We start from the raw sequence: 26,651 nt of genomic DNA on the forward strand, positions 1-26,651 counted from the left end.
ATCTGATTGTTTCTTCATGGTGTCACTTTCCTGAAAACACGAAGTTGTGCCTAATGGCTTGATTGAGTTCAGGTTAAACATTTTGGGGTGTCCTGGGCAGCACTTGCTGCCTCCCACTGGGATGTTCAGGTTGCCTCCCTCTCCCTGGTCCTATTTCCTCACCTGCTTAAAGTGGTGAATCTTTTTCTCTCCAATACCCCTTCACCCATAGGTTTTAGCATCCATCTACTGGTGATCTTTGCCTGCATGGATTATTAATTGGGGGTGACAAAATAATGATTTTTTCTAATGTTATCATTCTATGTTTATTAGTGGCATTCTTCTGTAAAGAAGAACCCCGCCCCTCCACCCCTGTCACTTTAGAACTCACAGATTATTCTCTCCTTGATGTGTTGATATTCAAATACAGTCACTATTCTTTCAGATGCTTAAATCCATCCCCACTCATTGCTCTAATTCAAATTAACATTCACGGAGATTTTCCTTCCTTCTTCAATTTTAGACTTGTGTCACTTAGAGTGAAAATCTTGGTTTGTCATAGGTACATTGATTTAGTATTGGCATTATCTAAAAATACATCAAATAGTTTCAAATTATAATTCAGTGTCACAACTAATAAAACTACTGAGGGAAGTTTCCCGTTTCTTTGCAGTTCTTTTTACATTTTGAATGTATCTCACTGACTGTACAGGGTACTTTTCAAAATTGATAAGGATTGGGTCTTTACTAAGTTATTTATGTTATTAATTTGATATACATTAGGTTTGTTCATGCTCTGCATTCAGTTTCGGGATTTGCTTTTTCCTTTGATTTTTCTATTGCGATTTGTTTTTGAATCTATAAATCACTTACATGGTTCAAAACTCAAAATCATACAAGAAAGCATATTCTTATGGTTTCTGCTCACCCTCTATAGGTACCATTGTCGTTAGTTTCTGGTTTATCCTTCCCATGTTTCTCTTTGCAAAAGTGAGCAAGTATGTCTCCTTCCTTACATAAAAGATTGCATCCCATATACCCAGTTCCAGATCTTTATTTTTTTACATGTAATATATTCTGGAAATTATCAGTTTATGAAGATCTTTTCTAATTCTTTTTAATGGCTGCATAACATTCTGTCATGTGGATATAGCACAGTTTATTCAGTCAGCCTCCTCTCAATGAACACTTGGGCTACTTCCTGTCTTTCACTATTATGAACAGTGCCGCAATAAATAACCTCACGTTCACAATGTTTCAGGATTTGTGAAAGTGTGTCTTAGGAATAGGTTCCTAGAAGTGGTTTGGCTGAGTCAAAGGGAAATTACATATATAATTTTGTCAGTATTTTCTAACTTTTCCTCCATAACAATTGTACAGTTTTTCACTCACCGGAAGAGCATGGGTGTCCGCTTTCGCCCAGCCTGCCAACAGGATATGCTGCCCAGCGTTCGGAGCGCCTGTCATCTAGATGGTTAGAGGGTGTGTTTTCAATATGCATTTCTCTTAAAATAAGGAAGGGTGGAGCATTTTGTCATACATTCTGAGGCCATCTGTATATCTTTTTCTATAATCTGCTTGTTTGTATTTCTTCTATCTGAGGCTTTTTGTTGTTTTGTTTTGTCTTTTTCTTCTTAAAGTCTAAGCACTATTTATATATTAAGGAGATTGGTTTGACTCTTTGTGATGTAAGGTGTAAATATTTTCTTTCATTTCGTATTTTCACTGTGTTTTTTTTTTTTGCTATGATTATTTTGATGTTGAACTTATCTATTTTTTATTTTACTGCTCTGAATTTGGTTTTTTTTTTTTTTTTTTTTTTGAGACAGAGCCTCAAGCTGTCCCCCTGGGCAGAGTGCCGTGGCATTACAGCGCACAGCAACCTCCAACTCCTGGGCTCAAGCGAGTCTCCTGCCTCCGCCTCCCAAGTAGCTGGGACCACAGGCGCCCGCCACAACGCCCGGCTATTTTTTGGTTGCAGCCGTCATTGTTGTTTGGCGGGTCCGGGCTGGGGATTCGAACCCGCCACCTTAGGTGTACGTGGCTGGCGCCTTAGCCGGTTGAGCCATAGGCGCCGAGCCCTGCTCTGAATTTGGAGTCATAACGGGCTTTCCTCACTCCTGGGTTGTAAAGGAATTCACCCATGTTAGCTTTTAGTCTTTGCTTCATTCCTTTACACTCTGATCCGATACATCTGTTACTTAATCTGGTATATGGTGTGAGGTATGGATTCAAATTCATCTTTTTCCAAGTGACCATCCAATTTTCCCATTGCTTCTTATTAAAGAATCCATTTTGCTTCACTGACTTACGATGTCACTGTCATATATCAACGTTCCATATGTTTGGGGGCCTCTTTTTAGACTTTCTATGATGTTCTTTCCGTTAGTTTGTCTCTTCCTGCACCAGTAGGACACTCTTCATTACATAGACTTTATAGTAGTGTATGAGGTCTGGCAATTAAGTTCTAGGATGAGATTGTGAACTTACTTGTCTTAATCTCATATGATGACAGCTCTGATAGTCATTCCAGAAGAAGAGTTCCAAAATTGCTTTGAAGTGTGGACTAGGTGCACATTGGTGCACAGCTTCCCAAGGGGCGTACCTAGAAGGTATGTAATACTTTGTCTAGAATTAGTTCACGAATTTAATTGTCCAACTCATATGTATTACCTATTTCAAAAATTAAATTAATACTTTTAAAAAGACATTGTATGAAGTATGGTTCGCACACTGCCAATAAAATAACAAGGCATATCAGGCCTGCTTTCAAGAGGGTTATACAGTATGTTATAAGCACGCTATTCATGCAGGGGTGAAGATTACCAGCATTTGTTCACCTTTGCTAGGCACTGCTTTAAAGATTGTATGCTTGTTGGTTCGTCTGATGCTCACACAAACTCTGTGTGAGGCACCATAACTATGTATAACAGAAAAGGAAACGAAGGCACGAGAGAGGTGAAGAAAAATATGCTTGGTGTATGGGTCTAGAGTGTGAGGTGCCAAGATTATAATGGAGTTTAGTTTGATGTCCAAACCCCGTTATGAACCACTTCACTGGCTACGTGGGAAGAAATCAGGAGATGGATGACATGAACTGGAATGTTTGCAAAGTTAACCAGAGCAAACTTCGAGAACATGTCAAACTTCACTCTATAAGTGAAAGAGAGAGCTGGTGCTGAAAGGTGGCCAGGTAAGGCAGTGATGCCACACAGAGAACTGGGAAACCTATGGAGAGGATCACAGAGGAGGGTGAGAGTCAGGTCCAAGGCACTCGCCGGCAGAGAGAGCACCGCATACCCGAGACGGGGCAGCTGGCAGCTGCTGTCACAAGTCTGCCTTGGATGCAGGTGATTGATGGGACCCCGTGGCCCGCAGCACAGAGCAGTGTGATGGGAACAGGGGAGAATGCTCCACGCAGGACAGAAGGAGTCAGATTCCAAGGAAAAGTGGGGTATAATGAGGCAGGCGTGACACATAGCCTTGCCCGGGGATTTGGGGATAGGAGTTAGAGCAATGAACAAACACTCATAAATTTCTTGTTAAACCTGGCAAGAGTGGAAGTGAAATCAGGGACATGTGAGCCCATATTTATGAGGATAATACCTTGAAGTAAAATTCCATGTACGAAAGGATTAAATGTTTCTCTAAGGGGAGAGAAACCGTCATTGATGAAGAAAGGTCAGGGCAGCCAATAATGAACAGAACTGACAAAAACCCTATAAAGGTGTGCTAAATCATGCATCAGGATGTGAGAAGCATAGCAGACCAGTCAGACACGGATAGAGAAACAGGAAAATCTTAACTGAAAATCTTGGCCAACAGCTCATGGCTCTTGAGTTACAACAATATACCAGCTCACACAATGTCAGTGACAGAGTTTTTAACCAGTAAACAAATAATCGTATTGGAATACCTTCCCTACTCACCTAATCTGGCCCTCACTAACTTTTTTCTTTACCCAAAGGTAAGGGTAAAAGGAATAGTAAAAGGAAAACATTTTGATGACATGTTAGTTTCAGGGATTCAGGACATCAAGGGTAATATGATGACAACTTTGATAGCTACTCCAGAAAAAAGCCCCAAAATTGCTTTGTAAGGTGGACTAGGCACTGGTGTTGGTGCACAGCTGCCCTAGGGCAGTCTGCGAAGGGGACTACAGCGATATTCAGCAGTGAGGGTTGTAGCACTTTTTCTAGGACGAGTTCGTGAACTTAGTTGTCGGACGTTGTACGACAGCTCTGATGGCCACTCCAGCAAAAGAGATGCAGAATTGCTTTGAAAGGTGAACTAGGTGCTGGCTTTGGTGCACAGCTTCCCAAGGGGAGTACCTCGAAGGTGACCATAGTGATAGTCGACAGTGAGGTAGGGAGCATTTTTTTCTAGGATAAGTTTGCAAACTTGTATACCAGGCACATAGTTCAGAAGTTACAAAAAGATAAGTGGGAAAGGTCAAAAGAAAGTCTTGATTCTGTCCTCTGTCCCCTCAGCCACCCGGTTCTCCCAGAGGAAAGGAAACTTCTGAGAACTCAGTAGCTGTCTGGTGCCCACTGACTTGGCTTCACTGTGTTTGCTCAGCTCGCTCCCTCCATCTTCCCTACTCAGGCCTGAGTCCTGCCATCCCTCCTCTAGGACACTGTCCTGCCACCTGGGCTGCTCAAACGACTCTTGCCACCTCTCCAGGCCCCACCCTACCACCTCTTCACAGAGCACCCTTGTCTTCCCTCCCTCCCTGGGGCCCTTTGCCCACCTTGTCCAGCTGGGATTTCTTTCTCCTTCCTTTGAACACTGCAGGTATGCATGCCAGCTTGGTCTCTTTTGATTTGTACCACACCATTCGTTGGGGCAAATGTTCCATCCTCTTCTCGCCCTTAGAGACGGCCACCTCCTCAGAAGCAGACACTGAACCTTCTGCATCTGTATCTCCCTGGGGCTGTTGTTCAATAATGTTTATGTTACTAAAAAATTAATAAAATGGGAAGAATGTTCTAGACAAAAAGAAACTAAAGAGACAGAACCACAATTATAATGGCTGAAACTAGATTCAATTCTGATCAGGGGAGCTGGAGAGAACTCAGCTACCCAGTTGTTATCTCTATTTAAATTAGAGCTTTTTTTTGTGTGTGGAGACAGAGTCTCACTTTGTCACCGTTGGTAGAATGCAGTGGTATCACAGCTCACAGCAATCTCACACTCCTGGGCTTAAGTGATTCTTCTCTTGTCTCAGCCTCCTGGGTAGCTGGAACTACAGGCACCTGCCACAACACTGGGCTATTTTTTGAGACAGGGTCTGGCTCAGGCTGGTCTCAAACCTGTTAGCCCAGGCAATCCACCTGCCTCGGCCTCCCAGAATGTTGGGATTACAGGTATGAGCCACTGTGCCTGGCAAATTAGAGAAATTTAAATGTGGACTACCCAAGAGATGATATAAAATTATTGTTAATTTTATTAGGTGAGAAATGGCATTGTGCAGATTGCCCTTATTCTTTTTTTTTTTTTTTTTGAGACGGAGCCTCAAGCTATCCCCCTGGGTAGAGTGCCATGGCATCGCAGCTCACAGCAACCTCCAAGTCCTGGGCTCAAGCGAGTCTCCTGCCTCAGCCTCCCAAGTAGCTGGGACCACAGGTGCCCGCCACAACGCCTGGCCATTTTTTGGTTGCAGCCATCATTGTTGTTTGGCAGGCCTGGGCTGGGGATTCGAACCTGCCACCTTGAGTGTATGTGGCTGGCGCCTTAGCCGCTTGAGCCACAGGCACCGAGCCGATTGCCCTTATTCTTAAAAGTTACAAACTAAATTATTCAAGGGTAAAGGAGCACGATAGTCTACTACTGACTCTCAGTTGGGACAGCAACATAAGACACAGGAGGCCAAGAGAGAAGAGAAAGAAGGAGAAAGCACATGGCCAAGTGCAACGTGCTAATAGTCGCTGTACTCGGAGATGGGTGCCCCTTTATTACACTTCCTACTTATCTGTACGTTTGAAATTTATCATAATAGAAAGTTTGGAAAGTGTGTTCGGTTGAAAAACTAAAAAGAGAGTTGTGGCCCCGCTCTGCTTGAATTTTTTCCTGGGTCTCTGGGCATTGGCCCAGGACTCCCACCCTTCACTTCAGGGCCAGAGAGCAGTCTTGGCCCAGAAGGGCAAAAAGGGCAAGTGTCACAGAGGGGTGCAGTTGTTCAGGCAGTCGCCTCCTAGGCTGGCTTGCATTCCTGAGACACAATCCATATTTTTTTCCAGCTCATGGAGAGATAAATGCAGCTCCCTGCCCTGGCTTCGGAGATTAGCTCCAATTGTGTGATGGCTAAAAGAACAAGGGAGCCTTCTATTCCTCAAAGCTGGCTAATAATATACCAGTAAGTCATCTGTCCCCTGTTCATCAGAGGAGGAATTTCACAGCAAGAGAGTGTCCGTCTGGCCCCTTAAAGCAGCAGGAAGTTCTCTTCTTTAAGACTTCTCTCTTTGGATGGAACCCTTTTTAAGGATTATTATTATAATCCTATTATATTATTATAATATTATTTTCTTATAATAATCCTATATTATTATAAGTGTCTCCCCAACCCCATCTCAACAAGACATGTGTTCAGTACAGTCTGTTCAAGGTGATCACTAATAAAACCAGTCACGCTGTGCTGTACCTTCAGGTGGAGAAGAGAACTCACATCTATCAAATGGAACAAACGCTGGCCTCATATACCAAGGGTGGCGGGTTCAAACCCAGACCCAGCCAGCTAAAACAGCAGTGGCAACTGCAACAAAAATAGCCTGGCATTGTGGTGGGAAGCTGAGGTGAGAGAATCGCTTAATCCCAAGAGTTGGAGGTTGCTGTGAGCTGTGACACCATAGCACTCTACCGAGGGCAACAGAGTAAGACTCTGTCTCATAAAAAACAAACAAAAAAACCAAATGGAACAAATGCAGCACTAGGATGGTGTGCCTCTTTTCTTAATGTCCTGCTGGGTGCACATAGCTATTCTGTGAGGCTGGCGTGAAAACCCACTCTACAGATGAGAAAACGGAGGCTCAGAGAAACACACCGCCTGCCATCACAAGGGAGCACAGGTGGCCAGGAGGGATTCACACCCAGGCCTGGTAGCTCTAAGGCTCCATGCTCTTCCTGTTGCGACCTGCAGCTGCAGGGGTTACATGCTCTTCCCTGTCCTAAAGATCATGTTCCAAATGGCCAGATATTTTGATTCACAATATCTGGTTTCTAAGCTGCTGCCTCTGTTGCCTCTGGAGGTGTCACTGCTCACTCGCTTGGGGTTTCTTCTGAGAGCTGTTTCCTCTTCCTAGGGCCTCCAGCAAGCTTCCCATTGCCTTCTATTTTCTCAAGTGCAAAAGAGGGTTGTTTAGCAAAGGATCTTGTAGGTCCACTCTAGGACTCCTCCAAGTTTTCTCTCAGACTTATATGTGCTTGTTGAAGATTCAGAAGTTTGATGGAAGGAAGGAAGGATCATTTTGGAAAAGCCAGGGCAGGAGGCCAGCAGCATCTCAAAAATTAACCTATGTTTTGTTTCTGAATAGTTTCTCCTGGCAACAGTGCTGGCCCTCTACAAGGAACAGCAAGCACCCACCCCACCCATGGCCTGGCCCACACACACCACTCCTGAAAAGGCATCTGGGGCCCCTTGCACTGTCCCTTGGCCCCATGCAAACTGTGAACACTTCTGCTCCCCTTGATGACATTTACCTGTCCCATGGCTGTCCTGAACAGGTCTGTAAGGGAGATGGCTAGTCAATGGCACAATGGCTCAGGGCAGTATGTCACCAAGCAGGCAGGACATAGGCCCAGGAGACCACTTCCTTTCAGGTCACAGAGGGACACGTGGGGAGTGCTCTCCTTGTGGACAAGGAGAGGCTCCCCACATGGACATTCCAGTCCAAATTGGAGGAAGAAGGGCAGGGGGATGGGGCAATCCTGTCCCCAGCAGCTGCTGACCTGCTCGGCATTTGCAGAACAGACTCTACAGGTTTTTTTTTTTTGGCCGGGGCTGGGTTTGAACCCACCACCTCCAGCATATGGGGTTGGTGCCCTACTCCTTTGAGCCACAGGCGCCGCCCCAAGCAGAACAAACTCTTAATAAACACGTGCTGCTGTGATCTTAGAAATGAGTCCATATCTTCTCAAATACAAACTACCTGGGGAAAGCCCGCATCCTCCACTTGCTTTGAAGAGGGCCAGAACACTGTGGCCGTTCCGTATGCATACATGTCCCCTCTTTCTAGGGACCTCAGGCCTGTAACCCCCCTTACCCTCCAAACGTGTAGCCTCCATATCTGGGCTGGGTGTGGCTGTGTAGTTTTGGTTGGGCACAGCTCTTATTATCAAGTGGAAAAAATAATTTTTTTTGGTTGAGACAGATTCTCTCTCTGTCACTCTGGGTAGAGTGCGGTGGTATCATCTTAGCTCACAGCAACCTCAATCTCTTGGGCTCAAGTGATCTTCTTGCCTCAGCCTCCTGAGTAGCTGGGACTACAGGTACCTGCCACAGTGTATTTCTAGTACAGACAGGGTCTTCTCTTGCTTAAGGTCTCGAACCTGTGAGCTCAAGAAATCTACCTGCCTTGGCCTCCCAAAGTACTAGGATTACAGGCGTGAGCCACTCTGTCTAGCCCTTAAGTGGGAAATACTGACAGTTTGTACCTAGAATAAGCCCCATAGGCTGCCCATCCAGCCACCCTCCCAATAAGTTGGCCAGGGAAAAAAAGGGTCAAAAGAATAAAAAGGTAGAATGGGAATGGGCAAAAGTGTCCAACACACCCTTATTCTTCCCCTGGGGCTTTATTTTTCCACTCCTGATTTAGAAATGACCATAGTTGTTAGATAGTCCCCCCCCCCCACCGGCCACCAGCATCCTGTAGCCCCACCCAGGCGGCAGCTGGGCTTTCCTAACTGGTGATGCATCTTAATAATGAGGCGTTCCCAAGCAGCTGTTGCTGCAAATACCAGCTGGCGGCAGAGCTCCCTGTCATTACTTTGCTTGTTGGTCCTACTAATGCTGAAGAAAGGATTAAGTTAATAATGCTATTAATGAGACAGAACTTACATAAGAAAACAGAAGAGGAAGAAGGAGAAAATGAGAACAGGGAGGAAAGGGAGGCTGATGAAGGGAGAGGAGGAATTACTATTATTATTGCTGTTGTTGTTATTCCTGGCACAAGTTTTACAATCATAATCCCCTGTCACAGCCTTGGGTTATGACAAAAGTCTTGCTTAAAATTCCAAGAAGATTTCAACTTTCACATCCTCAGTCTTATTCATTTTCTAAGCAAACCACCCAACTGAATGTCCTCTGTCCCCATGAGGTAGGAACTCACGCTGACTTCGAAGTGTGACACCCACCACCGCAAAGCGGTTCCATCAAGCCCAGTGAAGAAGCCCAGACCCAAGTTCAAAGAAAGGCATCCCAAACCCCCAACTTAATGCAGATGGAAAATGGTTATGTACCCTGCTCATTTCTATATATACCTTGCCCTTGGCAATGATAAAAAACACATGTGGAAGAAGCCAGTTCTCAGCTAGGGGTGTAGGTCATTCTTTTTCCAAATATAGAGAAGGAATGGGCCATGGGGGTTAGCGGAGGCCTATAAAAGCCCAGGGGAGCAGCTGCCCCTCTGTGTGTCACTTGCTCGTGGGCAGAGGTAAGTCATGGCCCTCCTCTCTTCAGCCTCTGCTGCATGGACTGCATCAGCCTGGCATGGCCCAGCACTTTGTGCTGTGGCCCTGGTAAGGTGTTGCCTCCTTTCTCAATGAGGGGTTTCTGTAAGATTAGTCAGATGTGGGGCGAGTCTCCCTGGGCCCAGGTGCCTCCAGCTCCTGACCCACTCTCCCCTGAGCTCCTCTTCGGACACCCCATGAACCTGCCCACCATGGCCTGGTCCCTCAAGATTTTTAATGGGGACTCGGTGCCTGTAGCTCAGTGGTTAAAGAGCACTGGCCACATACATCAGGGCTGGCAGGTTAGAACCCGGCCCAGGCCTGCTAAACAACAATGACAACTACAACAACAACAACAACAACAAAAATAGCTGGGCGTTGTGGCAGGCACCTGTAGTCCCAGCTACTTGGGAGGCTGAGGCAAGAGAATCACTTAAGCTCAAGAGTTTGAGGTTGTTGTGAGCTGTGTCGCCACAGCACTCTACCAAGGGTAACATAGACTCTGTCTCAAGAAAAAAATTTTTTTAATAGGGATTCAGCCCCTGTTGTGTGATTCTGAATGGAAGGCATCAGACAAAAGATGAGCCCATCCAGGCTGAGAGGGACCAAAGAGGGACTAACCGGGCAGTTGAGGGCTTTTCCCGCCTTAACAGGCTACCAGTAGGTCAAGCTCCACCTTCTCCTCCAGCCAGCCCCTTCACATTATTAGTCCTTTATCCTTGTTAGTTACTTTGTCAAGAGCCTTCAGAACAGAACCAGACATTGAAGAAGGAGGTGTCTCTAAGCTTTTGGACATGTGCTTGTTGCCACAGGTCTGCCATTTCCCAGGCTACTCTTGTCTTCTGCTCTCCTGCAGGTGGGACGCTTAGGTGAGAATTTTTGGACCCTGTCCTTTGGGTGCTGGAAGTCTCCAGGCGACCTAAGGCTATCAGTTCCTCCCTCCTCCTACTGGCTTTGAGGCACAGATAGCCAGAGGTGCTGGAGAGACAAGGAGAAGGGGGGGCAGGGGTGGGCGGATGCTTTCAGATGCAGATGTCAGGTGCTGACTGCTATTCTTAGCCACTGAACAGAGCAAAGTTTGGTCCTTTCGTGCGAGGATGTAGCCACCTTGATTCAAGATGGCTCAAAAATTCCTTAGTTATATGCCTTTTAGTACACTATTTTATTTTATTTTTTTTGAGACAGAGTCTCAGGCTGTCACCCTGGGTGGAGTGCTATGGTGTCACATCTCACAGCAACCCCAAACTCTTGGGCTTATGTGATTCTCTTGCCTCAGTCTCCCAAGTAGCTGGGACTACAGGCACCCGCCACAACGTTTGTCTGTTTTTTGTTGTAGTTGTCATTGTTGTTTAGCAGGCCCAGGCTGGGTTCGAACCCATCAGCCTCAGTGTATGTGGCCGGTGCCTACCCACTGAGCTAAGGGTGCCCCCCACTTTTTATTTTTAAATGGTGTTTATTTTAAATGTTCCCTCAGCAACACCTGGGTGTTATAGAAGAGGAAAAGGAGGTCCCCAGGGTCCCTTCACTAATTCCAGCTTCAGATAATTAAGGAGCTTGGATGAAACAGGGCCCCTTGCCCTTTGCCAAAAGTAGCCACGCAGTAAACATGTGGCAATGTGATTTTCCCGGGCACTTAAGGCCTCTAGGCCGAGCTCCATGGGGCAGGAGGACGGCCCTGTTGCTGGGCCCAGCCTTTGAAGGCTCCTGGGCTGAGCCGGGTAGGGCAGGTGCTGAGATGGGCCAGGGACTCCCGGTTCACTTGGTGGGTGTGCCTTCCAGCTGACAGCATGAGTAGTGACAGTGAAATGGAAGTGTTCGGCATAGCCGCTCCTTTCCTCCGAAAGTCGGAAAAAGAGAGAATCGAAGCTCAGAACCAGCCCTTTGATGCCAAAACGTATTGCTTTGTGGTGGACTCAAAGGAAGAATATGCCAAAGGGAAAATTAAGAGTTCTCAAGACGGGAAGGTGGCTGTGGAAACCGAGGACAGCAGGGTAAGACTCCCTCTGCACGCCGCTCCTTGTATGTGCGTCTGACCCACCCCGGCCACTTCCAGACGCCGCTCTGGCACTGCAATGCCTCATGTGACATGGCCTCAGGCTTCCCAGGAGTCCTCCCAGAAAGCAGAGTAAATACTGCCCTCAGGTTACAGGGTGGGAGAAGAGTCTGACTGTGTCTGATCCACCAGAAACCTGATTAGTTTCCAGGTGCCTTTGTTCGCGTCACTCTAGGTCAGAGGAGACCAGCTCCATGAGTCCCAAGAGTGCAGAGTTCAGAGTCTGGCATGAGGGGAGCTCTTCCAGAGCACTGTCCTTTGGTAGTCTAGGTTCCCCCCTGGTTCTTCTAGAAATGACCATCTAACTGAGGACGTAAGGAAAACGTGTGAGGGACCCTAGTGGACCACAAGCTCAAATAGCAGCCTCCCTGTATCAGGAAGGCAATGAGCACTGCAGCCCACTACAGTCTGGCCCAGCCATTGTGGGAATGCTGGGAGGAACTCTGCACTTTATTACTTTCTGGAGTCTAGACCAGAAGACTCTGGAAATGTCCCAAGAAAAGCCACACACACACACTCACACCCCCAAAAAAGGAAGAAAGAAAAAACAAAAGTGATTAAAAAATAAGAGAGGAAAAAGGAAACCCAAGAGATAAGTAAAAGAAATAGTGTATTGTGCTGTGCATGAAGGGAAAGGGCATTAAGAGCTGCCCACACTGCTACCAAGCACTAAACCTCTCAGAAGGTGGCTCTGTGCATATTTCAAATAAAGGAACTGAGGCTTATAAAGCAGCAGGCAAGACTGAGGCTAGACATAGTGAACGGTCATCTAAGACTGTCTTGCAGCAGGTCCGATTGCCTGGGACTGTTAGAAGGTGGGCTTCTCGCTCACACTGCCCAGAGATGGGACCAGGAAAATTGAGCGTTTTCAGAGGTGGGAAGAAGGCAGAGCAGGGGAGAGAAAGACAAGATCCTCAGCTTCAGTGAAGTGAGCAGGGGAGAGAAAGACAAGGTCCTTCACTCAGTGAAGTGCAGACACTTACCTATGCTTGGAGCCCCTGCTCTGCCTCTGGGTGCCTCTCCGCTGGCTTATAATACTCTGTCCCCAGAAAGGGCAGGAAGGCATGTGGTGGGGCAGGGGCCCCTTTCATGAGCATGCTCAGGGTGGGGGAGGAAGGGAGCAAGATGTGGGACTGGGGGTGTCCAGGCCACTTTCAGAAAGCTCAGAATGTAGGCTCACTCTGTGGGCACCAGCCTGGCTGTCCATGCCACCAGCTTCCTTCTCTTCTACCCCTAGCCCAGGGCTGGCCCCTGGATCTGCCCTGTCCTCTGAGTAGATGAGGAAAGAGCCCTTCAGAGGCGTGAACTGGATTTGGGCCCAGCATTACTGAGCTGGCTGCAGTCCCCTGCCACTGTCATCCGTATGCTCTCAAAGTGCTCTTTTTCTCTCATTTCTCTCATCCTTCCTCCCTCCCATCCCTCCAGCTCTGAGGGAAAAAAAAGGGGAAAAAAGCCCTGAGTAACAAACAAATCACCTTCTATGGCCACTACCACAAGCCACCCCATAACCTTCCTTACCTCGCTGTCAGCTGGGCTTTCTCTAGCGTCTGTCCTTGTGGGTCAAGAGTCTCTCCAGGGGAGTAGATAGCCACAGCAGGCACCGTGACTTCCCCTTTCAGACCCTGGTGGTCAAGCCAGAGGATGTGTATGCGATGAACCCCCCCAAGTTTGACAGGATCGAGGACATGGCCATGCTGACCCACCTCAACGAGCCAGCCGTGCTGTACAACCTCAAAGATCGCTACACATCCTGGATGATCTATGTCAGTGAGGCTCTGCGGTGCTCCTTGGGGACATCTGACGTGGGGGTGGGGAGGGAGGTGGAGATGTGTGTGTGGGTACTGGGATTTTCAGAGATTTGTGCCTGATTCATTGAATAAAACAGGGGAAATGGAGGAAAAGAAAAGAAAAAGGGAAACAGAAAGAAAAAAGATTAGTAAGCAAGAGATGAGTAGGGCAGGAAGAAGAGGTGTGGCCAGTAGGAAGGTGGGGTGGAGGCAGGAAAGATGGGGCCAGGCTGGGTCTTGCCATGGTCACTCATCAGTTGTGGGAGGCTCAGCTGCTCCCCTCTTTGAGTTTCAGTTGCCCCATCTATAGATAGAAATCATATCTTCCCTCCAAGGGTATGATAAAGACACATGAGATAATAATAAAGGCAAAAGTTTTCATATCATACACATACATGTGCATATATATACACATATACCTTTTTATCCCATAGACCTACTCTGGCCTCTTCTGTGTCACTGTCAACCCCTACAAGTGGCTGCCAGTGTACAACCCCGAGGTGGTGAATGGCTACCGAGGCAAAAAGCGCCAGGAGGCCCCACCCCACATCTTCTCCATCTCTGACAACGCCTATCAGTTCATGCTCACTGGTATGTTTCTGGGAGGAAGGCTGCAGAGGGATAGTGGTGCAGGCACTGCTGCAGTCCAGACAGCTGCCCCTTGCCCCCTGAGCCTGGCACTGTGTGGTGTCCAGCACAAGGGAGAGGAGGGGGAAGGCCTCAGAGGCCCTGGTGACAAGTTTGAGGTTAATGCAGGTGTTGGCTAAAAACCACAAAACTGACCTTTTAATGGGTAAAAAAACCCCAAGGATTGACAATTTCTTGTGGTTCAACCCAAAAGGATGAGAAGCCACTGGATGGTTTTAATCAAGGGCTTAGCATCTCTGGGTCTTATTCCTAAGAAGGAGGCTCTCGATGTGGGTCCAAGAGTCAAAGTCTCAGACAGCAGGAATAAACTTTAGTGATCTTTAGCATAAAATGGTGACTATAATTAGAAATGATACATGGTATACTTCAAAGTTGCTAAAATAGTAGATTTTAAATGTTTTTTATCACAAAAAAAGGTTAAGTATGTGAAGTGATGGCTTTGTTAATTAGCTTTTCCAATCCAATTTTTCTGCCACCCACATACTCCCCAGCTCTTATTTATTTTGGATGGGAAAGAGTTTGATGGATTACTTGCAATTATCCTACAGTTTTAAAAGGGAAAGACATAAATATGAACTCACCTGATAATTTTATTATCTATTTTAGGTTATATAAAATAAAGTATTTTTATTTTGTTTATCATTTTTTGAGTGTGATTTATTTTTATTTTTATTTTTTGAGACAGAGTCTTACTTTGTTATCTTTGGTAGAAGGCCCTGGCATCATAGCTCACAGCAACTTCCAACTCTTGGGCTTAGTGGATTCCTCTTGCTTCAGCCTCCTGAGTAGCTGGGACTACAGGTGCCTTCCACAATGCCTGGCTATTTTTAGAGACAGAGTCTCACTCTTTTTTTTTTTTTTTTTGAGACAGAGTGTCACTACATTGCCCTCAGTAGAGCACTGTGGTGTTGCAGCTCACAGCAACCTCAAACTCTTGGGCTCAAGTGATTCTCCTGCCTCAGCCCCCCAAGAGGCTGAGACTACAGGCGCCCACTACAATGCCTCACTATTTCCTTTGTTGTAGTTGTCATTGTTGCTTAGCTGGCCTGGGCCAGGTCTGAACCCGCCAGCCTTGGTGCATGTGGCTGGCACTGTAAACACTGCTATGGGTGTGGAGCCCAGGGTCTCACTCTTGCTCAGGCTTGCCTCAAAGTCCTAAGCTCAAGCAATCCACCCACTCGGCCTCCCAGATTGCTAGGATTACAGGTGTGAGCCACTGTGCCTGGCCTGAGTGTGATACTTCTTGATACAAACTCCAGGATGAAGTCTAAGCTTCCTCTTGCTTGTCTCACAACAGAAAATGGTTTCTCTCCTCCACCTTTCTCATTTCTTCTGCTGCAAGACATATAATCCTACATTGATTATTTTTCTAATTTTACATTATAAAATGCATCTTCCCATTTAGCCTTTCCTCAGTGTCAGAGATGATGGTCTTCCCCTCTTTCTTGAATTTCTGTTCTTCACATTGCTCACAAGCTAAGTGATGAGATTTCTCTTGTAAGAAAGGCGTGTCTGCACTTTTTCTCCATTCACCTCCTTATCTAATGAGTAAAAAAGATGTAGCTGTTCACAACTCCAACTTCCCTCAGCCAGAAGAATAATTTTTCACTATTTGTAAGACCTTGTAAATCCACGATATCTACAGTATTGATCTCTCTGTCTACTCTTCCCAGAAACTTGTGCATTCTAAAATGACTGTTGGTTTTTCAAATCAAGCAGGCTGTTTCTTCCTAAACCAGTGATCAACCATGTTTGAGGGATAAAGATTGTACTCAGCATTGTCACTAACCTCTTGTCATGGGATAAGAGGCATATCATTTTTCATATCACACTGATAGGTACATAATTCATATTCCTGAAGTATCACTTGGAAAATCCTTCCTGGAAGCCATAACTGTTCTTGTTATGTGTGTTTTCATTATTGCAATTTCTGAGCAAGTTGAGGGCCTGTGTAGAGTGCAAAAACATCAGAAAACATGTCGGATGTCTTCCAACAACAGAACGTAGCAGGAAAATCATTATGTTGGACTAGGTCCAGTATAGGATCTGAAAGAGTTTTAATCATTCTATTAAATAAACATATATTGAAACATCATTTATATAAATGTACAGAATTATTACTTGTCAATTAAAAATAAAACTTTAAAGTTATAAAGTAAGAAGGAGGCTCTTCAAACTTCCACTAGGGCTAAAGAAAAAATTAAAGGGAGGAGAAATTGTGTCATTTAACGCTGACTGCTTGAGAAATAAATGGGGTAGAATTTGGAAGCTCTTTTTATATTTCTGTCAACTCTATTTTATTTTTCCCTTTGACAGATCGTGAAAACCAGTCTATTCTGATCACGTAAGTATCCAAGGCATAGAATGGTTTCATAGCTGTGACAAAAGGTGCCACTTGCTCTATCCTGTTAATTAGAAAGCGTTTGGAGGAAAGTCTACGATGAAAAGATTGATTTGGAGATGGGCAAGAAGGTACACAAAGAAGGCCTCAGGAAGAGGGAGTTACACATCCTTAGGACAGCTAAGCCTGTGGCTACAGTGTCTTCCCTGGGGTCCTGGGCTTCCCCAGTGGTGTCCCACACTTGTTTGTTAGGCATGTGTCAGATGTGGCTCAGACTAGGTCCATGCCTGCGTCTACTAACACAACTCATTTCTTTTTCTTTCTCTCTTTTGATCACTCCAAATAGTGGAGAATCTGGGGCAGGAAAGACTGTGAACACCAAACGGGTCATCCAGTACTTTGCAACAATTGCAGCTACTGGAGACCTTGCCAAGAAGAAGGACTCCAAAATGAAGGTATGGCAGGGAGAAAGCCTAGCTGTGCTTCCACTTCTGAACCTTGTCTTAACCTCAGAATAAGGAGGCCAAATGTCATCACATTTCCCACACTTCAAGGACAAGAGGGCAGGATAGGATTTAAAATCTTGCAGAGCAGCTGGCCATCCTTGACAACACAGTGTGGAGATGACCCTACAGGACCAGACCCTGTGATTTCTTAGAAGACAAAGCTCTAAATCGAAGGCTTAATTAACTAAGAAAGGTCAATTTGCGGGTGACTCAGAGAGCTTGTTCCTTGATGGCAGAATCCCAACAGGAGAGAACCATAGCATAGACTTGCCTTTGAAACAAATTATTACAGCGGTATGAAATGAACACAGATGACCCACATAAGTGGAGAATCAAGGAATTGCAGGCTAAATGTTAAGAGGGGAGATCAGCTGTAGACAAATGTAACAAACTGGCAAACGTGTTCTGAGTAAAACGTGCTATTGCTCTGGTTGGTCCCACAGCTGGAAAGTCAGGGTGGAGCCAGGGCAGGCAAGACTCACAAAGTGGGTGAGAACTTTTTGTTTGCTATCATTTTGTGGCTTAAAGAAATGGCTTATTTCCTTCCCCCCTCACTTTCTTACATCAGGGGACACTGGAAGACCAAATAATCAGTGCCAACCCACTGCTGGAGGCCTTCGGGAATGCCAAGACTGTGAGGAACGACAACTCCTCCCGCTTTGTGAGTCTGATCTTGGTTAAGACGAGATTTTCTTTGCAGTCCACAAGACTGGCAAGATGTCCATCCTCAGGAAGCGTAGAGACCAGTGGGGACAGACAATGAAAGGACAAAACAACTCAACTAGATGATTCCAGACAATGATACATCCATGTGAAGTTCAATAAACAGGGCATGTGCGAGTGCGACAGGGCCCCAGGCCTCCAAGAGACGGGATGGCAGGGAAGGCATCTCTAGGTGGGCTGAGCCAAGATCTGTCAGGGAGAAGGAGCCATATTTGAAATGACAGAGAGGAGAAGGGGAAAGGGGAAGAACAACTGTACCATCCTGAGTGGAGGAAGGGCCTGGTGTAATCACGGGACCTAAAGAGGGTCCATATGGCCAGGGACATGTCCCATGAGGTGAGTTGGAAGATGGCTGTGGAGGAGCCTGTAGGCCATGAGAAGGAGTTTGGATATTATTCCAAGTGGAACAGGAAGCTACTGAAGTATTCTGTAAGCAGGGAAGTGGTATGGTTTGGTTTACATCTTGAAAAAAATCACTCTAGCTGCTTTGTTGGCTAGATACAGGGGGAGGGAGGAGCATAGAATAAAAAGGATGGGGAAATGGGGAAATACTACACTGAAAGGAGAATAAGGGAGAGGGAAGCCATATTTAATTAAAAATTATAAAGGGAAAAAAATCTATTCACATTACCAGGAGACAGTAGGAACAATCAGAGCCATGGCAAAATCTGGTCTCTCTTTCCCCCCCACACAGGGCAAGTTCATCCGAATCCATTTTGGAACCACTGGGAAGCTGGCCTCTGCAGATATTGAAACTTGTAAGCATATCCACAGAGATCTGACAATGTCTTAGAGTGATGGGGAACAGTCTGGAAGAGCATCCTGTATGTATTTATTTGTGTTCCAGATCTGCTGGAAAAATCAAGAGTCACCTTCCAGCTGAAGGCTGAGAGAAGCTATCACATCTTCTACCAGATTCTTTCAAACAAGAAGCCTGAGCTCATAGGTGAGAATGAACTTTTAGTCATGTTGGCCTTTAGATCATCAGACCTAGGAGAATTATATCCATGCATAGGTGACTCTATACCTAATGAAGGAAGTTTATTTTAAAGTGAGATGCAACCTGGGTACAGTGGCACATGCCTATGATCCCAGTTGCTTGGGCGTGCTGAGGCGAGATTATCAATTGAGCCCAGATGTTGGAGGCTTCACTCCAGCGTGGGTGATAAAGACTGTTTCTAAAAGATATAATAATAATAAATAAGAAATAAAATACATTTTAACATAAATACTTTAAAAAAAAAAGAGAGAGACAGTAGGTGTCTACTTAGGCTGTGACATGCCAATTTGAAAAACCTAATCAAATGGACCATAATCAGATTAAACCACTACTGACTTCAGTGCTGTCAGGCTCAACAGGAGCATTTAATTGTCCTTTGGCGCCCTCTTGTGTCTTGGCACAGAAACCAACATATCGCCAGATGCTGTGAGGCTGAGGCACACTCAGACCCACAGTCCACCCTGTCCTGACAGGGGCCTCCCTGTACAGTTGTCTTTGCTCTTTGGCTGTGTCTGCTCAGGCTTCAGGTCTCCAACCTGGAGACAGGCTGCTTTTTTTCAGCAGTTTGTACTAACCAGTGTGGGTTTCTGTCCTGACCCACACTCTGCCGGTTTTCTTGTTAACTTTTCCCAGCGGATATTGACATGCATCATTCACATGGAAAGCAAGGCAAGTGAAATATTCTTTCTAGGGTTCTTAATTCTCTGTTGCACTGAGGACTGCAGAGTTTTGCTTGGAGTGTATTTTCAGGGACAGCCTGAGTATCACAAAACTGTTTAAAAGAGGTTTCTAACTCTAAATTCTATTTGGGGTCCAGAGGTCAAAGTCCCAGCCCAGGATGTGGGAGCTCAGATCCCACTCGGTGGGTGTCTGCTTTCATCTGTGTGACCTCACACTGTCATTTCAGAGCTGCTGCTTATCACGACCAACCCTTACGACTACCCGTTCATCAGCCAGGGTGAGATCCTGGTGGCCAGCATAGACGATGCTGAGGAGCTGTTGGCTACGGATGTAGGTGGAGACACAGAAAGGGGTGGTGCTCTTCCCCCATCCCTGGGGTCAATTGCCTGACCAGCTGTTATTTCAATGCCAGAGTGCCATTGACATCCTGGGCTTTACTCCAGAGGAGAAATCTGGGCTGTACAAGCTGACAGGAGCCGTGATGCATTATGGAAACATGAAGTTCAAGCAGAAGCAGCGTGAGGAACAGGCAGAGCCAGATGGTACCGAAGGTACAAACTCCACAGAGGGTTGCCAGCCAGAGCAGGGTGGTTGCTCACCTGAGACCATTTTGTTCCTCTTTTGAAAATGATTAATCTTTCTTCTACCTGGAGAAGTGGCTGTGTCTTTCTGGGGTCTCCAAAGCCTATAGGCACTATTGCCACTCTTTTGTTGAATCACTGGATTACTAGTTTTGGATGATTAAGAAGTGACCAGGGATTTCTGGAGCCCAGACTTTTCATGAAGTTGATCATATTCTCTGAGTGGCTTAGCTTCCCATGGGCCACATATAAGCAGTTCATGAATATGGAATGTACCACATACCAAGGCAAACCTGGCCAAGTTCTGACATCTGGATGACCTTCACAGTGGCTCTGTTACTTTGCATAGCATCATTTTTCTTTTTATTTCCAGTGGCTGACAAAACAGCTTACCTGATGGGCCTGAACTCTTCAGATCTCCTGAAAGCCTTGTGCTTCCCCAGAGTGAAAGTTGGGAATGAGTATGTTACCAAAGGCCAAACTGTGGATCAGGTAACTGCTTCAAGGCCAGGAAGGGAAGCAGGCTGAAGGCTGCTGCCCTTATGCTCAGAGCTGATCTTTCCCTAAAGGTTCACCATGCCGTGAATGCCCTTTCCAAGTCAGTGTATGAAAAGTTGTTCTTGTGGATGGTCACGCGCATTAACCAGCAACTGGACACCAAGCTACCAAGGCAACACTTCATTGGTGTTCTGGACATTGCAGGCTTTGAAATCTTTGAGGTTTGTGTTACTTATATTCCTATCTTCATATGGCTTTGTATGGAAGGGTTAGTGTGCATGATCCTAAAGGGAATGACACCGAGGTGGCCATCTTAGAGTTTCTTACAAGAAACCAGATGGAGAATGGATCAGGTTGAGGAGAAGTTGGGAGAGTTTGTATTATTTTAGGAGTGGGGAAGACTACCCTAAAGCAGAATTTTAAATGACATCATCGAAAGGATAAAAGAAAAAACTCAAATGCAATTACTGATTTAGGGAGAGCTAGAAAAAAGTTACAGAGAATTTGATAAGAAGTCAGTTGCACAATATTTTACATAAATATCCTCCTGCTTTGGGGCAGATGCACATAGCCATTTATCAAAGTGCATATTTAATATCTGCCCCAAACAAGATCTACTAGGGAAGGAAAAGATGAACTTGCAGTCTAATAGAGGAAAACAAAATATAAATCTACAAGGCACACAGAACAGCAACTATAAGACAAAGTGCACAAGAGATGCCCAGACCACAGGAACTCAGGTGAGGGGAAATACCTGCTAGTTAGAAGTGTAGAGAAGACTCCAAGGGGAAGAGGTGATGTGAGCCAGGCCTTGAGGAATGTGACCGTATCTGAAAGTATAAATGAGGGCCTGAGGCCATAAGGAGGAGCACTGATGGGTCTTTGACTTTGAAAGAAGTCTAACTTTCCAGGTGAACCTTATTATTTTGGTGTTAGTATAACAGCCTGGAGCAGCTGTGCATCAACTTCACCAACGAGAAACTGCAACAGTTTTTCAACCACCACATGTTCGTGCTGGAGCAGGAGGAGTACAAGAAGGAAGGCATCGAGTGGACTTTCATCGACTTCGGCATGGACCTGGCCGCCTGCATCGAGCTCATCGAGAAGGTATCCTATCCTACCCACCCAGTAACCAGTTCTCATTTGCTCTGCTGCTTGTCACTGCAGCTCATACTTATCCTTACGCACTTCATCTTCCCCTAAATCCAGCCTATGGGCATCTTCTCCATCCTGGAGGAGGAGTGCATGTTCCCCAAGGCAACAGACACCTCCTTCAAGAACAAACTGTATGACCAGCATCTAGGCAAGTCTGCCAACTTCCAGAAACCCAAGGTGGTCAAAGGGAGGGCGGAGGCACACTTCTCACTGATCCACTATGCCGGCACTGTGGACTACAGTGTCTCTGGATGGCTGGAGAAGAACAAGGACCCCCTGAATGAGACTGTTGTTGGGCTGTACCAGAAGTCCTCCAACAGGCTCCTGGCACACCTCTATGCCACTTTTGCCACAGCAGATGGTAAGTACAGGGAAAGCCCCTTCATTTGTTCCACAGCATCAAAAAAAACTTTACAGATCTACTTACAAAACATGCCCTTCTTTATTTTTCTCAGCTGATAGTGGAAAGAAGAAAGTTGCCAAGAAGAAGGGTTCTTCCTTCCAAACTGTCTCTGCCCTTTTCAGGGTGAGAAAAATGCAAGTTCATTTGCTTGTAATTGGTTTCAGTCATAGAAAAATGATTAATGCAGACATTTTAAACTTGTTTTATTCAAGGGTAATAATGTCATCTTAATCTGATTACTGTCACTAGTGAGATTGAGTAACAGAGTGATAATGTATGAATGAAGTCTAACCAGTGTGGGACGAGAATGTCATTATCTTCTATACTGCAGGTAGCTGGGTTGGCTCTCCAGTGTGCCTTGAGGACACAAGCAATAGAACACAGGGCTCCTAGTAGAGCCGGACACATCTCCTGAATTGATTTTGGAAAGCATTTTGTACTTGGAGAGCCTCTGGTTCACTGGCAGGCAAAAGACTATTACATCAGTTATTTTCCCACACCTCTGGCCACAGGAGTATTAAAAGAGAGAGTTAAATAAACTATTCTTTACTATTCATGATAAATTTAAAACACACACTTTTCATTACTGTGCACTTCTGTCTTTGTAAAAGTCCACAGTAGGTTGTCAAATTTACTTTTTTTTTTTTTTTAGGAAAATCTGAACAAGCTGATGTCAAATTTAAGAACTACTCACCCTCATTTTGTGCGTTGTATAATTCCCAATGAAACCAAAACCCCAGGTGAGACACCCGCTGGCTTTCTGGATGGTGTTCAATTTTCAAAAAATTCTATGTGCAGTTGATGTGTCCTGCTTTGTCCCCAGGGGCTATGGAACATAGCCTTGTCCTGCACCAGCTACGGTGCAACGGTGTCCTGGAAGGCATCCGTATCTGTAGGAAAGGATTCCCAAATAGGATTCTCTATGGGGATTTTAAACAAAGGTGGGTGATACAAATATTCTATATTGCTTCTTGATGAGATGTGCATATACTAGAATTTGAGAGGGAGGGATATTGGTAGGAAAAGACCCATTTCAAGGTACACATACTTGTCTTTTCCACATTTTTTTCCCCTCTGGACTATATCTGATATACAAAATGGCAGAAAAAGTCCTGGCTTCAGAGTTAAGAGGCACAGATTCTAAGCTACCCTATGTAGCAGTGTAACTCTGGGAAAGTTTTTTCATGTCTTGGGAACTTGGCCTTTTTGCCTATAGGAAGAGAGATCTGAACTTGATGTTTCCAATGTCTGTGTCTTTGCCAATAGCCTGTGATGCTTCTATGTCTATAATGCAGATACCGAGTGCTGAATGCCAGTGCAATCCCTGAGGGACAATTCATTGACAGCAAGAAAGCTTGTGAAAAGCTTCTGGCATCCATCGACATTGACCACACTCAGTACAAATTTGGACACACCAAGGTGATACATCAGTTCTGACAACTGCTGGCCTTTTTGTCCTCTTGACGTGACTTCTCCAGGAAAGTGGCTCCATGTCACCTTTCTCCCCACTAAGGTGTTCTTCAAAGCTGGCTTGCTGGGAACCCTGGAAGAGATGCGGGATGACCGCCTGGCCAAACTGATCACCCGGACACAAGCTGTGTGCAGAGGATTTCTCATGCGTGTGGAGTTCCAGAAGATGGTGCAGAGGAGGTCGAGCGGGGTCTTTGCACAAACATGAGCTCTTTGGGGACGAGGGAATGAGCCATATCTTTGTGAATAAGCCACGTTTTGTTTTTAGGGAGTCCATCTTCTGCATCCAGTACAACATTCGTTCCTTCATGAACGTCAAGCACTGGCCCTGGATGAAACTCTTCTTCAAGATCAAGCCCCTCCTCAAGAGTGCAGAGACAGAGAAGGAGATGGCCACCATGAAGGAAGAGTTCCAGAAAACCAAAGACGAGCTCGCCAAGTCAGAGGCAAAAAGGAAGGAGCTAGAGGAAAAATTGGTGACTCTGGTACAGGAGAAGAATGACCTGCAGCTTCAAGTACAAGCTGTGCGTGTTTAATGCTCTTATTTTTTTTTTTTTTAATTCTCACTCTAGATTTGATTATTTAGGAAAACAGGATTCTTGGGGGAGATTTTTGCTTTTTAGTTAGGATGTATCATAAAGAACTAAAAAATACTGGAATGTCACAAACGTTATCTCATTAAAAGGAATTGTTCTTTTTTTAAAAAGGAAAGTGAAAATTTGTTGGATGCTGAGGAAAGATGTGACCAGCTAATCAAAGCCAAATTCCAACTTGAAGCCAAGATCAAGGAGGTGATGGAGAGAGCTGAGGATGAGGAAGAGCTCAATGCTGAGCTGACAGCCAAGAAGAGGAAACTGGAGGATGAATGTTCAGAACTCAAGAAAGACATTGATGACCTTGAGCTGACACTGGCCAAGGTTGAGAAGGAGAAGCATGCCACAGAGAACAAGGTACTCTTCTTCTGGGTCTTTCTAGCTTTATGTAGTCACTGCAAACTAAACTTTATTCTTATAACTGCTTGTGGCTTCTTCCTAGGTTAAGAACCTTATGGAGGAACTCGCCGGATTAGACGAAACAATTGCAAAGTTAACCAGGGAGAAAAAGGCTCTCCAAGAGGCCCACCAACAGACCCTGGATGACCTCCAAGCTGAAGAAGACAAAGTCAATTCTTTGAGCAAAATCAAGAGCAAATTGGAACAGCAAGTGGATGATGTAAGTAAATAGAGCTACTTGGGAGTCCCAGAACTTCAGGGTTAGAAGAGCACCCAAGGGTCCTCTTGCAAAGCATTTGTCTCCAAAAGGAAATGGTGCCTTTTTCAGCTGGAAAGCTCCCTAGAACAAGAAAAGAAGCTCCGTGTAGACCTGGAAAGGCACAAAAGGAAGCTGGAAGGAGACTTGAAGCTTGCCCAAGAGTCCATATTAGACCTTGAGAATGATAAGCAACAGCTGGATGAAAGGCTCAAGAAGTATGCTCCACCACCACGGCTTTCAGTTTTGCAAGTCACTGGGTATTTTGTCTTCATACTTTCTCCATTTCCTTTCACAGGAAAGACTTTGAATATAGTCAGCTGCAAAGCAAAGTGGAAGATGAGCAGACGCTGGGCCTCCAGTTTCAGAAGAAAATCAAAGAGTTACAGGTAAGCGGGCTTTGGGTTTCTCTTTCTCATGTCAGGTCACACACAGTAAGCTGGGAGCTGTCTGCCACAAGCCATACAGAGCAAGTGGGCAAGACCATGGGGCTGCCTCATGGGTTCTCTTTCTGCTAGGCTGATGAAGCAAAGATGAACCATTTCCCCATAACTTCCAGTTAAATACGTAATTAAAGTATTTGGGATCAACATTTAGTTGAATAGAAAATAGCCTGCATTTGTCTCTGTAGGAGTAATGATGGATCAGGAAAGATTTATAAGAAAGGAAAGTAGCGAGATTCTTATTTCTCTGGGGAAAGTTTGAGACTCAGTTTGTCTAACGGGGATGGAAACCAGCCTGCTCTTGGCATTTAGCATCTCCCTGGCAACTGACTGCCCCTAGGGCAAATGGCTGGCTATCCCCTACAGGCTCGGATCGAGGAGCTGGAAGAGGAGATTGAGGCTGAGAGGGCCACCCGTGCAAAGACCGAGAAACAGCGCAGTGACTATGCCCGGGAGCTGGAAGAGCTGAGCGAGAGGCTGGAGGAGGCTGGAGGCGTCACCTCCACACAGATTGAGCTCAACAAGAAGCGGGAGGCCGAATTCCTGAAGCTGCGCCGGGACCTGGAGGAGGCCACCCTGCAGCATGAGGCCATGGTGGCCACCCTGAGGAAGAAGCACACGGACAGCACAGCTGAGCTCGGGGAGCAGATCGACAACCTGCAGCGGGTCAAACAGAAGCTGGAGAAGGAGAAGAGCGAGTTCAAGCTGGAGATTGATGATCTGTCCAGCAGTATGGAGAGCGTGTCCAAGTCCAAGGTGCCAGGGTGGGAGGGACCCAGGCTTTCCAGAGGGGAGACTCTGTGGTCAAAGACTGACTTTCCTCCACTCCCCCAACCCCATCTCAATCCTTAGGCAAATCTGGAAAAAATATGCCGAACCCTGGAGGATCAGTTAAGTGAGGCCAGGGGCAAGAATGAGGAAATTCAGAGGGGATTGGGTGAGCTGACCACACAGAAGTCTCGTCTTCAGTCTGAGGCTGGTGAGTTATGGGCAGGAAACCAGAAGGGCAAAAAACTCATGGACACACACAGCGAGCAGCTGGGCAAAGCTAAGGGGCAGTGTGTGTCTGGGGGAGAATTTCTGGGGAAGCATATTTTTCAAGAGAGAAGTGATGGAAATAACCCACAGAAAGGGCCATTCAAAATATCCTGAAGTGAGACAACATTGAGATCAAAAAGAACAAGAGAAAGAAAAACAGACCAGAGTGAGAAGGGACCTAAAATCACCTACTTCAAACTTCATTCAAAATTAACACATCGGATAGAATCTAATTGGTGGAACTAGGACTAGAAACTAAGTCCCATGGTCTTGCTGTTTTTTTCTGCACATTAATTCAGATTTATTGTTTTAGGAGAATAAAGAGAAACACTCATGGCCAATTTCTATAGGTTCTTACTGTATAATAAAAATGTAAGTGCTCGGCGCCTGTGGCTCAAGCGGCTAAGGCGCCAGCCACATACACCTAAGGTGGC

The 26,651-nt window shown here is 45.7% G+C and overlaps 1 protein-coding gene across 1 annotated transcript in view; it reads left to right on the forward strand.

The window, feature by feature from the left end:
* Positions 1–9,621: 9,621 nt before the first annotated feature.
* LOC100952936 (myosin-3) overlaps positions 9,622–26,651 on the forward strand; it is a 25,844-nt gene continuing 8,814 nt past the window's right edge. Inside the window, exons 1-28 of the mRNA XM_012806006.1 lie at positions 9,622–9,626; positions 10,455–10,511; positions 11,422–11,633; positions 13,315–13,458; positions 13,917–14,073; positions 16,447–16,474; positions 16,818–16,926; positions 17,546–17,638; positions 18,395–18,458; positions 18,548–18,646; positions 19,608–19,711; positions 19,794–19,932; positions 20,336–20,454; positions 20,532–20,681; positions 21,397–21,567; positions 21,670–21,976; positions 22,071–22,141; positions 22,671–22,758; positions 22,842–22,959; positions 23,314–23,437; positions 23,532–23,668; positions 23,757–24,012; positions 24,196–24,438; positions 24,524–24,700; positions 24,809–24,954; positions 25,035–25,125; positions 25,546–25,935; positions 26,032–26,158. Coding sequence (XP_012661460.1) covers positions 11,430–11,633; positions 13,315–13,458; positions 13,917–14,073; positions 16,447–16,474; positions 16,818–16,926; positions 17,546–17,638; positions 18,395–18,458; positions 18,548–18,646; positions 19,608–19,711; positions 19,794–19,932; positions 20,336–20,454; positions 20,532–20,681; positions 21,397–21,567; positions 21,670–21,976; positions 22,071–22,141; positions 22,671–22,758; positions 22,842–22,959; positions 23,314–23,437; positions 23,532–23,668; positions 23,757–24,012; positions 24,196–24,438; positions 24,524–24,700; positions 24,809–24,954; positions 25,035–25,125; positions 25,546–25,935; positions 26,032–26,158 — 3,856 coding nt within the window. The 5' untranslated portion in view covers positions 9,622–9,626; positions 10,455–10,511; positions 11,422–11,429. The remainder of the gene's footprint in view (positions 9,627–10,454; positions 10,512–11,421; positions 11,634–13,314; positions 13,459–13,916; positions 14,074–16,446; positions 16,475–16,817; positions 16,927–17,545; positions 17,639–18,394; positions 18,459–18,547; positions 18,647–19,607; positions 19,712–19,793; positions 19,933–20,335; positions 20,455–20,531; positions 20,682–21,396; positions 21,568–21,669; positions 21,977–22,070; positions 22,142–22,670; positions 22,759–22,841; positions 22,960–23,313; positions 23,438–23,531; positions 23,669–23,756; positions 24,013–24,195; positions 24,439–24,523; positions 24,701–24,808; positions 24,955–25,034; positions 25,126–25,545; positions 25,936–26,031; positions 26,159–26,651) is intronic.

The sequence above is a fragment of the Otolemur garnettii genome, unplaced genomic scaffold, assembly GCF_000181295.1.
Source record: "Otolemur garnettii isolate 467f Iridium unplaced genomic scaffold, OtoGar3 scaffold00046, whole genome shotgun sequence".
Classification (NCBI taxonomy): domain Eukaryota; kingdom Metazoa; phylum Chordata; class Mammalia; order Primates; family Galagidae; genus Otolemur; species Otolemur garnettii.